This window comes from Sprattus sprattus (assembly GCF_963457725.1).
Source record: "Sprattus sprattus genome assembly, chromosome: 10".
NCBI classification, from domain to species: Eukaryota; Metazoa; Chordata; class Actinopteri; order Clupeiformes; family Clupeidae; genus Sprattus; species Sprattus sprattus.
In genome coordinates, this window is record NC_137908.1 from 18,084,008 (window position 1) to 18,099,070 (window position 15,063).

Consider the following 15,063-nt stretch of genomic DNA (forward strand, 5'->3'; position numbering starts at 1 on the left):
GTAAATATATTTTATTTAACAGTTTGTCTTCCATAGCTGACAGAACAAAGATTCTAATGGTGGAGTAACACAACTTTTATCTGTGGTAATTAGACAAATGGGTAGCTGTGGAATGTGTTTGATAATGTGCAAGTCTAATGTCTTTGTAAGTGTGTCAGTATGTGTGTGTGTGTGTGTTAATGGATGTTCTAACCTGTGTAAAGGGCTGCCTAATGTTCTGTGTGTATTTGGATGTATCGAGGAAAGTCCTTACAGGACTAGCCCCAAATGTATTAACATTTTCAACACCAAATCCCAATCATTCAGAAGATCACACATGTACCCAACATGTAAAACAGACAAATAGACAAAAATATTGACAAACAAGCCATTCACTCATTAGCACACCACTCAATGAGGAACAGACACATTTTTTCAAAGCTGATGGGATGGATGGACTCCACCACCAATCAATTCAGATCCTCAACAGTCCCTCATGCCGCTGGTTTCTCACATGCTCACTGCACGCGCACACACAGGCTCAGTTCTCAGACACAACTCTTTTTCTCTCCCATCTGCTGTTAATCATTCGCTCATTCATACGCTCCTCCAGACATAACTCACTCGTCCAAGGCACAACTGATATTGCTCTTTCTCTCACTTGTTCACTCACACAGTCATTCCCTTGAATTTGTCAATCCTTTCTGCTGACAGAGAGGAGGGGGGGAGTGAAGGCCTATCCACGTTGTCGACTTTGGATGCAGCGGTGACACAGGAGCCACCTAGTGGTCGCAGGTCAACAGTGCAGGTAATCCCACGCTGAGTTGGGAAGGGCATTGAGGTGCCCCTCAGCCAGGCTTGGAGCCAGAGAGGGCTTCTTGTAAGCGTTCGCGAGCTCGGGTGTAGCGCAGCATGATCTGCTTCACATGCTCCTCTTCCTCACGTTTCAGCATGCGGACAAAGTTTTGGAGCTCAGGCTGGGAGAAGGCATGCCACTAGGGAAAGATTAGAGGTGTTAATAAGGAGTGATGATATTCATGCACATCTTATCAGGTGTTTGTGTACTACAGTCAAAGACCAGATACAAAAAAAATACTATCAATTTCAAATCCTCAGTGTAAAGCATAAAGTGTTTTTCCATGTGAGAAAACATGTGTCATATAGAAGGGCTGGTTCAGGTCGTATGTGTGTGTGTTTGCATGTATGTATAAGCACAGAAAAGTTAGCTGATGTACTTACATTAACCTCTCCTGTCTCGTTCTCCCTCAGCACCAGGCTGAGGACCTTCTCATTGGGTCCGGCACACAAGCGCAGGTGAAGTGGACGCTCATCATCAGGAAGTTTACGCAGGTACACTAAGAGGAAGACAGAGACAAGGACAGAAGCATAAGAACATTCCCCTTAGAGCAAATAATCTGACCTCAAAACCATAAATACAATCCTTACAATGCTCAGTTAAAATGTTCCATTTTTTAAGTGGGCTTTTGGAAATATAGCATTGTCAGTGATGTGATGTCTATTAATGAGCTATGTGGTGTCCAGGGCTAACCTTGGTCGTGACGCTCACTGCGCTCAAACAGGGCAAACTTGGCCGGGTTGTCCAGTACGGTGAACTTCTTGAGCAGGGCCTGGATGACCTCGCGGGAGCTAGTGCGTGAGCTGATGTGCAGGTGCTTGGCTGTGTCCTTGGGCAAGTAGAAGGAGGTGCGCCGCTTCAGAGCGCTCCCAGCTGCTGTTTTACTGCGGCCAGGGGAGTCCTGAGTGGACGAGCCCTTTCTGGGTGGAGGCACGGATACAGGGCGCACGAGCTTCAGATGGACCTTGATGAAACCTGTGTAGGAGCCATCTTTGTTCTGTGTAAAAGAGGACAAATTACATTTAAATAGGAGTGCTTTTATTAACGTTTCAGGGGGATTACAGAAAATAATAGTGTTCATTGTTTAGTATGTGTGCGTATAACTATTCTCTTACCGATGACATGAAGAGGTTGCTGTTGATCTGGGCATTGTACTCCTTCACCTTCTTCTGGATGTCTGCAGCTGACAGCTCCTGCTTTCCCAATTCTATCTGTTCATCCTTATAAAGAAAAGAGATAAATAAATTACTCTTGGGTTGAATCCATCGACAAATGAAGATGGATATTTTGTGTCAGATTTAAGGGTAAGCCCTAAGGAGGGACATTTCCAAATATTGTCAGATGGAATTTGTTCATCTCAAAAGGGGTTAAAGCGGTGGACACTGGTCATCACATCCACATTGACCTTCTCTCATTAAAGCCTTCAGAGCTGTGTAAAAAAAAAAGGTTGTTTTCAGGGTAAGGAAATATAATTATATTTTTAGAGGTGTAAACTCAGTTGAAACTTGCATGTGCAGTACTTCACCACTAGATGTCAGTAAAGGGGGGGAGGGTATTGTCTTCCCCCCCTGAATACCTATGTTAGAAAGTTAACACTTAACCCACATTGTCTGTTACCATGGGGATTCAGGTCATCAGTCAACAAGAGAGGATTACACAGCTGTGACCTCCTGGTTCTGCTGACTCATCGAACTTAACTTTCTCAGTGCTGTTTGTCAAACAGGTCTGCTCAAATTGAAAATGTACCAAGATCATTTTACCGCACGTCATGATGCATGGCACCAGCCAAGTGTAAAACTAATACACCCTAATGCCTGACACGGCAGGGCGCCAAACTTTATTTTAGTATGATCTGACGCCTGAGATGAGTTTGTTTTGATTCTTAGGGGGGTGGGAGAGAGGTATATAGCACGTTCACATCAACGCTAATCACGTGTGGCTTGACAGAAGACCCGTGGGAAACTGCTATTCCATTCTCTACCCCCTCCGCCCCCCTCTGGCAGCTGACTGAACAACTGTCCATAGACAACTGGTTGAACTGTTTTTGTCTGTCCCTGTCCAGCCTCAGGGCTGCGGTTGCGTGGCACTGTTCTCAGTGCCGGTTTATTTAGGCAGATGCAGTACTTTTGTAACCCGAAACCACTTTGTGTAGCTTGCACACATGGAAATCATGGGCCATGGGACTCTGCTGCTGTTAACCTCCTGTTGCATCAGCCCTCTAACTTCCTGTCCGCATGGCTGGCCTGATGACCATGACGTCAATGCTATCCAATCAGAGCCCTCGTTTCAACCTCCCCCAAAGGATAGGATGTGACTACTGGGCTAATGCAGCTGTCCGTCAGGCTTTGGCTCCAACATTCTTTAGGCTTGTGGTCATTTGCTAAAAATAGTTAAGTTTCCCTCCTCCCACTTCCCTTCAGGAGAACAGCGCCCTTGTTCAGCTGCGCCCTGGCGTGGGAGTCAGAGTATACTCTTCCTACTTGTGCCCCGTCATCTCTCAGGCATTTTACTATCTGTTTCATTCACAGTCAATTATGTGTTGTTCCCAACATTCTGTCGATTTGTCATCATATAACGGTTTACAGGTCACTTCAAAATGCAGCAAAAGTAGTGTGTTATTTACATTATTCATGGACAGGGATAGTAAGGGTCACATAGCCTACAACATCTGAACACAGCACTTTGCCTAAATACATAAGATTGATGAACACACTGTAATTTAAACATAAGCTTGTCTTTTCAATGACATGAGTCCTTCTTTTAAAATGGGCACATGCAGCATTTATGCACCATTTACATTTGTCAACTTGTCTGGGAGGAACAGTTAACTGGTGACTTGTGTCATTGCTCCAGCCATCACTGAGGATCATGAATTTGGCAATTGGTATTAAATCAATAACCAATAAGCCTAATAGCAGGCAAGTGACCGTTAACAGAGTTAAATCAATGACCAGTGAAGATGGTGCATGTGAGGCTAATGACAGAGAGGAGAGTAATGATCACTTGTGAGTGTGTGTGTGTGTGCGCACGCTCTCTATTAAGTCAAATCAATTTAGCCTGACAGTGAAAAGTGCATCAGACAATCAGTGAGTTGTCTGTGGAAATGACTGCCCACTTGATTCACTACCAGGAAATCAGGTCAGAAAGTCACTGGCCATTATCTTAAATCTTAGGGTCTCAAGATGTCTGGCTAGATAAAACTCATGCTGCCAGATTTAATTGGTTTTTCGTCTTGTTGGTTTGATTGAAAGGGACGTCCACTGATACCCAACCTGTGAGGGAATCTCATAGTCTAATCTTATTTACCGCATATTCCAAGTCAGTACTCTCACGATGATGCAGATAAAGTTTCATGAGTGTTTCATCGCTGACAAACTCCGTTTCCTGTGAGTCAGAGCCTCTCCCAAACTATAACTACAGGCCTGTGCAATGTAGAAATAACTAATGATTTCCAAAACATTGTCTTCTTCAAGTCTTTGTTGCAAACATGAAAATGGGAACTGTACAACTTCACAGAAGTGCTTAGAATGGATCTAGGCAACTTTCCTTTGCTGTAAAATGAGATCCTACTCAGTTGAAGATGGGACTTCAAATATGTAAACAAAGTATACAGTGGTGCAAATAAAGCTCCAGGTTACTATCCAAATCATAATTAAAATATGCTGTAGCATATCCGAAGAACTGGGCAATATCAGACCACTATTAAGGTGCTTTTGTGGCGCTCAACTTTAATACAAATTACAATCAGCTGGCGTCAAAATCAAGACGGCACTCTACCCTTACCACGAGGAGTGGCGGCAACAGGATATGTTCTCATTCAGTATTGGTCTAACAACTAACGTTAGCAAAAATGTTTCCGCCTGAGGTACGAATGTTACTATACTGTGACCACACAGTGTATCTATAATTGTATCAAATGCAAATGGTTAAAGAAACATACTGACGCGGGACATGAAAAAAATCACTTCACAAGCGCTAAAGCTATAATCAACTCGCCTAAATAGTTTTCAAACGTCAAGGTTCAAAGTAACTTTTTACACATTAAAGTGCTGGGTACGTTGATAAAATGTTTCACTCATGAATAGACTTACCTGTTCTTTCTTGGGTTTACGTATGAAGGATGTGCGTGCAGTGTAGTACTGCTCGAATTCCGTCTCCGAATCCTCCTCACTACAGTAACCACTACTTGTGGAGCTACCCCATGTTTTCTCGAACGATGGGGTCTGATCTGCCACGTTTGTTTCACTCATTTTTAACAAGAAACGAAAGGGACAGCAGTTTTATTCGAAGAACACTATCGAACAACTTTCTATCTCGTTTGAGGACCAAACTTTTGCTATGCAACTGCTTGATACACGACTGAGCTACTATATCCACACACAAAAATTATGAATGTATCAGAAAAGTTTTGATATCTTCTTCAGATGTATACAAATTATCTGTGCTAACTTCTGATTTCTCTGCTGAATCTCCGTGCGTAATGTTACTAAAAAGCTTGAACCACGTTGGTGTAGTCGGCGTTTTTTTTCTTTTTTCTAACACAGGATGTTCGCCCCACCCGGCCGTTGGGATTGGAAAATAAACAAATCCGGTCGAGTCCTGTTATGATTGGCTGACGAGAGGAACTTCCAGCTCGACAGCCCTGACGCTGCGCCCACCATTTTCCCTGCTACCCCATACGGTTGCAACACATGGGATTCAAACAAACGTATTTCTGGATGGGGAATTGCAACGGGCAAAATGGTATAATAAACAATTTAAAAGAAAAGCCTCAGCTGCACGGGTTGAAAATATAGCTAACGACCATATGGTATTTTAGTGGCAAGCACACATTGTTATAATAAAGAATAATTTCAAGCAATTATTCATTCTTTTTTCATAATATTATCTCGACTATGGCTCTAAGTAATAAGGAAATGAGGAATTTGAGTTTATTTAATCCGTAATGAATGTGCTTACAGTGTACAAATATAAGACTGGACGGGTCAATGTGCCGTTAGCTACTTTCATAAAAAAAAAAGTATATGTACATGTTTGCATGTGAACTGTGTACAAACATGTATACACATGTGGACACATAGGTTACTATGTGCTACATCCAAAAAGAAACCCTTTTCAACATGAAATGTCCTCTCACCACATTTGTGTCTGATTCTATTGTGTCCTCCTCCTCCTCCTCGGTGATGAATGCTTGGTCAGCCACAGAGCCCTGATCCAAACTGCAATCCAATTTGATGAGGGCACGGCATCTGTAGTGACATGTGAATCTGCAATCTGAGACGAGGGAAAAATCGCATCAGTTCTATCAGTTGTTAATCTACAATCACACCTATACCATCACTGCTAAATTATGTATTCAGGTGAATACTTTAATCTATAAAAGGAATGATTGTTATCATGAATGAGAAAAAGTGACACAAGTGTGTGTGTGTGTGTGTGTTTGAGTTAGCCGTACGTTTTTATTGGACTTTATTATTTGTAACTAATTGTCGACCGATTAATCAGCAATTTTGTGTATCATTTTGAAATTGTTGAATTATAAAAAAAATTTAACCAACATGATTACGGCATTATATATCGGCCATCGGACGCCCTGTTCTCCTAATATCGGCATCGGCCATTGAAAAACCTATATCGGTCTATTACTATTTGTAACCCACAGAAGACAATCCACAAATATATACCATGATTGCACAGCTATCTCAAAAACAGTCTCAACAAACCCTTGCAAGATCCTGGAGGAACTGATTAGCTTAGGGCAGGGGTTTTCAACTGGTTTCGTCCCAGGGACCACCATTCTGACTAGAAAGTAATTTACGGCCCACTGATGTGAAAAATTCAATGGTTAACTGATCAACATAGGCTCATGTCACGGACCCCCTGCAACGCCGCCACGGACCCCCTGTTGAAAACCCCTAGCTTAGAGGTTAATATCCTTTGAATCACACCTCTAGTATTGTGAGGGAAATGCAACGTTCTACATCATAACCATTAAGATCGTAACGGCTCAGCTTCCACTTTCTGGTGTCTAGTAACCAACCTGAGGTGTGTCATAAGGGTGTGGTGTAATGGTGTGTCAGAAGAAGGTGTGGTTTCTTCCTTGTCAGGTCTTTTCAAAATCATTGGAAATGTGTTCTTTTCAAATAAGGTGAATTGAGATAATTGAATGAAATGTATAGAAGACACATTGAATTTCCCCAGATCTTCTAGGTGTTCATGTACCAATTTGGTTTCTGTTATGTGTTATTGTTACGTCACCACAATAATGGAGACATGGCTATACTGTTTCTAAAACCATGACCAGACCAGTGTTGGCAAATCCTGGATAAAAACACACATTCAGATTAAAACAATGAATGAAAAATGCGATTACATTACTGATTCTGCAGCACTGGTGCCAATGATATACTATGATTACCATCGTTATTTTGCCTTATTCACACCAACAGAATCAGTCAAATCTCAACCATTCACAATAATATACACAGATATGCCACTAAACCTACAAATAAAGAAAATTGTGTACAACAGGAAGATAACTTCTTGCTGTGTGTGTTCAGTGCAACTAACAAACTCATTTGTTAATAATAAAATAAGTTTATATCACATACAAACTGCTACTGCTATAATAACGTAGATAAATGACATTTAAAGAGGCTCCATTCCATCAGGCATTTATACACACACAACACATTTTGTGATGTCTGGAGACTTCATTGCACAATATTGACCTCTTGTGGAGCAACTGGGCCATAGCAAGCATGCTAAATTGGCATCAGTGAGAGATTGACCTTAATTTAATGCCAAAGGTTATTTATTCTTAAATACCACATGAAGTGAAAATCTAAACGTCCTCACCAATTAGTATATGTAAGTAATGAATGGGAGGATATGATGAAAGTATGTATTTGAAGTGTATATTTTGTAGAATAAAGCAACCTTATGTACCACAATATACAATACCTAGCACCATCTGTTCCTCCAATTTATTTGAACTCAGCTCTTTTTGCTTCACAACATACACAAGCACTCCTTATACTGCTCAACCTGCAGTACTAAGAACAAACAGGAATGCTGAGAGTAATTAGCGAGTCACGTTACGTAATGTTCCATATTTTCACCAACTAACCAAAGAGCCCCCACAAAGGGCCTCAATAAAGCCATATGCAGGAATGACAACCCCTCTAAAAACATCCTCCAGTGAAATATGGGATCTTATGTAAAAGAACTAAGGAAATTACATGTTGGTGTGTGTGTGAGAGAGAGAGAGAAAAGGAGAGACAATGAGTGTGTGAGAGAGATTTGACGTTTGAGGGGGGGGGGGGTTGTATAGTGTGGTTGATGTTGGAGGAGTTAGAAGAAGAGAGTGTAACCTGACTGACAGCATGTTGAACTTGCAGGGAAATGTGGTGCAGCACAAACCACCTCAGCAGCCTGCCTTTCCTCCCCACCTCTGTATGTCTTAAAATACACGCGACTCCTCTGACCACTTTCTTAAGCGCAATGTTCCTGTTTTGCTCATAGGAAGTAGGTGATTCACATTGACATTGGCTTGCTAATGGTAATGCTAACATATAGACCGCGTGGCACCATTTCATACTGCGGTTAGAAATTTGTAAACTGCATTTCAACGGTCTTGTGAAAACAAACATGACTAATTAATAGCCAAATATCTACAGAAGAAATACACTCACACATGCTAATTTGTTTCAGGTGAGTTGGACACATTTTTAGTATTAATAAAAAAAAATCCCTGTTATATCATACTACACACATGAGTGTCTTCAAGCCAAAATGTTAGTGTTCATGAACAAAGCTGATGTTTCTTTCAGTGTCAATGGTGGACAAACATTAAAAGGCTGGCATGTTTGAATGAAGGTGTTTGTTTTTAGCCACATAGCTAATGAACTATGAACATGCATTGGAAATTTGCAGTTGTGCAAGGTTGGGCCACTGTTCAACAAAACACAGACCAACATACTTTACTCCATTTCACTTCAACACTTTTGTAGACTTCTGTTTAATTTGTATCAGTGGATCACTGACAGGGTAATTTAATCATTCGCAGCAAATCCATCACAACTGTAAAGTCAACATCCTAGGGAGGACTTTGGCTGATTTACATAAGTAAAATTGAAAACGTGCCTTTTCGTGGGACAGGCTGGAAGTAATTGCTAATGATTCATGAGTCTCAGAGTTGAGGTTCATATGGGAAAATGTTCTCTGTCAGCATAAAGGCTACTGTGAGATCCAAACAGTGAGAGCAGCAGCTGTAGGAGAGGAAGGCCAACGCCTGACTCACAGCTCACTGTTGGGGTTTTCCACTGTAACTTTTGGCCGTGACTAGCCGGGCTGTGCCGAGCCAATTTGCATTGAAGTTGAATGGCGCCCAAACTGTGACGTGCTGCGCTCATTTTCTTCCCTGTCCTGAGCAGAGACAAACCGCGCCGGTCCGCCTCCAAACGTGCTGCATGATGTTGAAGTCTGTCTGAATTTTTGTATATCAAGACACTTATGAAACAGATTTTGTAACGAAGTAAAAAAAAATGGTAAGTTTGAATAGAAACTAGAATGCGTTTCGTGAACAAACTGCGAGAGTGTGCTTGCTCTGTGTCAGTGAAGCACAGGTGCAAGCCAGTTTAATGACCCTATTATGATGTCATAATGGCAGAGTTCTGCCATGCAAGTCTATGGAGAAAAAAGGTGATGGAAAAAGAGGAATAAAAAAGGAGTGGCAAGGAGTACCGCCACGAAAAGCAGGTTGCACCGGATCGGGCTGGACGTTTCGGTGTTTGAACGGCGTCTGTACCTCGAACAGGCGAGGAGTAGTTAGCGTTACAAAAAACGGGGAGAATAAAGAAAACTTGACAACAACAATACTGTGCTTCCCTTCGGGCAAGCACACTAACTATTGCATTGATAGTTAAAAATAAACTGCCCATTGACATTGAACTAACAAAATAAACATATTCTCTCATTGTAATAAGTGGCATATACTCGATAAATGCCATAGCTAAATAAAACTGGAGACTGGTTATCTGGAGAACTATCAAGCTGGCAAGTTAGCCCACATAGAATTAGAAACAAATGTTAGCAAAGATTCAGACTTAAGAATCAATTTTAACCATCTATTTAAAAAACATTTGATAAAGATTCTGAAATGGGTTTTCCATCGGTCCATCAGTGTCTAACACATTTTTGGAGAGTTATCTGGTGGTCTAACAGCTGTTGGAATAAGACCCCATTAGCATGATCTCAGGTCATTTAGTTTAAAATGTGGGAAGGCAATGACTTAGACTGTATAGAAGCAAACCAGGTATTGGATCCCTGAAGACTGTTGAAGTATCTTTGAACAAGACTCTGAGTACCAAACTGTTTTCAATTGCTGGAAATAGGGCCTGGTCATGAAGGCCTCAACTGTAAGCAGGGCTGGGAAGGACACCTTTGAAATGTAATATGTTACAGATTACTAGTTACCCTGTTAAAAATGTAATAAGTAAGCAAAGCAACAGAATAAATGTTAGTTAAATGTTAAGCTTTAAAGGTGCAAAATATCTCAAATACAAATGCACCAGATTTCGAAGGGGTTGGTAAAATGGCTAAAAATGTTTTTAAAAAAATGCTAAAAACAAGCGGGATGTACCTCTGTCAATTAGTTGCCAGTGGATACAGAACTCTGCAGTGAGAAACTCTTCCCCAAAATGTTAAGAGAAATGCTAGTGACATGTAACAAACCCAAGGGCTCTTGGTGTAATTATTAGGACTGCCAACTATGCTCAATCTCATAGCAAGCAACATATACAAATCCTACCACTTTGCCCACAGAGCTCCTAAAGTCCCATGAGATAATATTTTGTATCCTGTACGCACAAGTGGTTATCTTGTGAGAGCAAGTTTGTTATCTTTGCGAACAAGTTTACAGTGGGACAGTTTACACAGCTAACCTTAGTAATATAACAATCTTACCCCAGTACATTATCCACGTGTCACACAGTTAAGTTCACAGATTTTTCAATTCTGAAGCATGATGTACAGTATGCTATACATGATAAATTAGTAGATAACTTGCAAAAAGTGCTAGTGTCATTACACCAAATCCAACTTTTTTGAAGTGCAGTAACATTTTCTTTTATTTGGACTTGGGCAAACCAAACCAAATTTCCAAAAACAAAAATGCTCTGTTCAAGCATTTTAAAGCCCCATTAGGTGAGAATTGGTATTTTTTACTACTGGTAATGCATGTGGACAGTGTTTAACACAGCGTGTTCAGCACCCATTTTCCTGCACAGCAAACAATCTCTCTTCAGTGATGCAGGAACAGCTTATTGAGCTTAAGAGTGATGGCAGGTTGAAGCACTTTTCTGTCAAATTGCTCCCTTGCGACCTCCTGGGTGGCACTGATGCAAGAAAAAGCACAACTCCTGCGACCTTTGGCTCCATGTAGCCTAGGCCTACTTGTGCCAGGCAGGCTTTTCCAAACTGATGGCACTCAAAATACTGCAATCATGCTCAGATTGAGGACGACCAGGCCGTGTTTATCCAAAGTTGAGCAGAGAATTCAACAGCAATCAATGTTTCACATAGCATTAATATCAGCTTTTGTGGGAAATAGTAACGATATAATATATTTAATAAATGTCGTAATCTTTGGTTTGTATGTGTGCTGCTGAGGCAGGTAAATGGAATAGTCTACTGTTTATATTCCTCAAACCCCAGACAAGGACATAACCACTGTCAACACCTTTACCCTAGTATTTTCTACAGCCTCAATTTTTTTTTTAAATTCACCACAAGTTGCTTATTTTTCAAAATGTTCTGATGGGAGGTGGATGGGGTGTGGTGGATGCTTTAGAATGTTTCAACCCCCATTCGCCACTGGTTACTCCACAACCCTGACTGTTGATGAGCAGAAGGCAAGAAACTTTCAGAATTGAAAAGCACTAAATAAATGCAGTGCATTAGTCAAAGAGTATTGAAAGGTGTCTAAGTGCAAATGCTAATAGTAATCATAGCTGGCCTAGCTACAGGGAAGAGATGGGTTACAAGTTCCTACAGTGGCCATCCTGGCAGGCCTGCTATCCCATCTTTTCATTGCTAAGCCAAAGGGGAGCCTGAGAGTCCCCTGCAGAGCCCCTGCCATCCTGCAGCTATGCCCTGGCGGTGCCCATACAGTTCTCATTAAATACCATTCAGAGGAGATGAATGGGCCTACCCCATGAATGCTGGCCACCGCACAACACACCCATTGAGTCCTGCTGGGGCACACTGGCATGCAGGGGTCCAGTACAAGAGGAGGCCAGCAGTATACATCAACCAAAAACGTTCAAGGGCTGTTTTTGTGTTGGCCTGTCTCTGCATTCTGACACAACTATGTGCTGTATATTCCATTTAGATTGAGATTTAGTCCTTTAGTCCTAGCTCAAACCTCTCACTCAAACATCTCACCACAAACAGAAGTCTCTTGTTTCTCATGCTTTCTAAAACAGATGTGGGTACAGCAACAAGTAAAAGCACACTGAATAAGGCAAAGCATGACACCCTTGTGTTCTTTTGCGTACATCCCTGTGCAGTAAACTGTTCATTGTCAACACCACAGTTACCATGCCTGCCATGATAAGTAAAGTGTAGAAGAACCTTGACTTGGAGATCCATTTTTATGCACTTTTTATCATAAGAAACAGATTCTTGTGGAGGAAAACTTCTGTCTCTCTGTCCCTGATGTACATATAAACACACAAAGCCGCACTCGTAGTGCTCTAGTAGATACTCACTGACACAGCGCAGACTCTGCTTGTACAGGCCCCAGATGAAGTCTCCACACAGGTCGCACCAGGTGGGCTGCGTGTGGCTGCAGGGCTGGAAGTCATGGCCCTCCCCCACCTCTCCCACTAACTTCGGATCGGCCACCCCAATCCCGACCTCCTCCCCCGGCTGGGTGTCTGCAGCAATCCCCCCCAGTAGTCGGATGATCCGCACGCGACTCAGCAGCTCCGGAACCCTCCCAGGGGTCAGACGCATGGCGTTGACTCGCTCCAGGCGTGCAGTGCGGGAGGCAGAAGGCAGGGTCAGCTCAATGCGGTCCCCTGCCCTCAGGTCCTGCAGCTCGATCAGCTCTCCTGCTGACATGGTGCTTCACGAGCTGTGCTGATTCCTCATGCACTAAGGACCTTGTGTGTAGACAGACATCAAGTATCCACATTCATGCCCTGGGAGAAAGAACACACAAATCTCAGCAAGACCACAACATTCTCCACACAGTCAGTGGGCAATCTGAGCTCATATTATGTTAATTCTTTGAAAATATAAATTAATATTTTTATGACTGAATCTCTATAAAATCACAAGACAAACTATATTTGCATACCGTTAGAATGATGTCGTATTGCTCCAGTTATATGATTCTTTCCACAAAATCATACAATGAAATTGAAACCATGCTAATTAAGGCTCTCTGAATATTGAGAACAGGATGTTCCAAGTGGACCGTGAACATTGTTGAGTACACATCCAAATGCATACGGTTGTTACCAGAACATAGTTTAAGGTACTCTGGCTCATTGGTTGTGGAACTACTGAACAAGGCAAGCCACGAAGGAGAACTACACAACACAATACGCTCGTGAATGTGCAGCTCTTAACATGTGTTCAACAGCCCTGCGTGTAGGTGCATTTCTTGGCGGCATGACTGGCGTGTCAATGACCCTGGAGACCCACTACTCACTTTTCAAATAGCCTAAGCACAACTGTTTGGAAATCTGGATAAAGCACAACACTGAGTCAGTGTTGGCAGTAAGTGAAATAAATACATTTATACAACAAGAAACTACCTTGAGTGTTGTTGCAAAGGGTAGGCTACAATCAGTGGAGAGGTCGGATTCTTCATGCTCATCCTGTTGATCACTGCCAGCGGTTGAAGTAGTCTTAACTATTCTGTATTTTAATCGTAGAAAGGATTATGCAAATCAGCATTTTGCACTTGATGGGAAACAAGAAATCAAAACATAACTAATTGAAAAGGCAGGTTTTTTTTTAGGTAAGTAAGCTATAGGTCGGAAAATCCGCAACACGGGGAGAGAACTCATACTTATTTGTGTCATCATCAGATAATCAAACACTTACCGAAAACGTCCACATATAGTCTACATTGAAGTTTCCTTCCCATAGGCAACTCAGTCTGATGTCCATGTGATGACAAACTTGTTCTTGATCCTCTACAAGTTTAAAAAGCGGTCCGCTGAACTGGTGCAAATCTTTCTTCTCCGCTAAACATTCTTCGAAAAGTTTCTTTAACTCACGTAACCACCGAAACCGCTGATCGTCGCAGTTACACTTTTCTGGCTCGCACAAGCAAATGCCCCTTTTCATATTAAAACATCCTGCAGCTGTCAGGTTAAGATGATCGGCATAACTGCCCCGAATGCCTCAAGGCGTTCGGTAGCTTCCGGTAGGTCGACCCCGTGCTGTACTATGGCCCATAGATATGCGATGATCATGGCCCTCCTCTCCTCCTCTAAATTTGGTCGGTCTTACGAGACCCCTCCTCCGATCATTAATCGGACATCACATGAACTTCTGTCATGTGGCCAAACTTCTGTCATGTGGCCAACTTTCCAAAGCGTAAATGGATCTGAGCAATTGAAGTCTGATGCCCTGCCCCAAAATGTATCCTGAAGACAAATTTTAAGAAAAATGTCACGTGGAACAATATTCCGTTCCATAGCTAAGATTCACTTGTTTTTCTTGAAACACACAAGGTGCTGTTCCATTAGACATCATTCTTTTCCAGCTTCTGCTTTATTTACAACTAAAAGGGGAAATAATCTTGGTTGTAAATCAAAGGTCAAATTGTGTTTTCACATCAGTGACTAACATTCAAGTGTAATTGGACCATAATAAGACTGATTTTGTTAAAGCCTGGTTTTCTTACTTTAAAAAATGCATTCAATATCTTCATATTTTGTCATGAATTCTCAGCTGAAAGCTCACCCTCTCTACAGTTAGAGTGATAATGTCACACTCAAAACGCTACTTCAGCTTGCAGCTTCTCTTTTAGCCAGCATTAAACCTGTCATCCCTAAACACAAAAAGTAATTGAGATGATGAATGAATCAAAACCATTTAGACCTGGTTCATGACTTGTTACGACTTCCTTGTTTTTTAGAGTTTGATTGATTGGAACAGACCAACAGATGCTATCCTACTCAGAAATTCATACACGTTTTTTTTTT

At 41.8% G+C, this 15,063-nt stretch overlaps 1 protein-coding gene across 1 annotated transcript; it reads right to left on the reverse strand.

Annotated features, from left to right (window-relative positions):
• Positions 1-33: 33 nt before the first annotated feature.
• Positions 34-12,984, reverse strand: LOC308370929 (ras association domain-containing protein 1-like). Its single transcript, XM_080845670.1, has 6 exons — positions 12,607-12,984; positions 5,973-6,109; positions 1,951-2,055; positions 1,529-1,832; positions 1,219-1,334; positions 34-974 (listed from the first exon to the last, which is right to left on the reverse strand). Exons 1-6 carry the CDS (start codon positions 12,959-12,961, stop codon positions 828-830), a joined length of 1,164 nt encoding a protein of 387 aa, XP_080701796.1. The 5' UTR covers positions 12,962-12,984; the 3' UTR covers positions 34-827.
• Between the last annotated feature and the right edge of the window lie 2,079 nt (positions 12,985-15,063).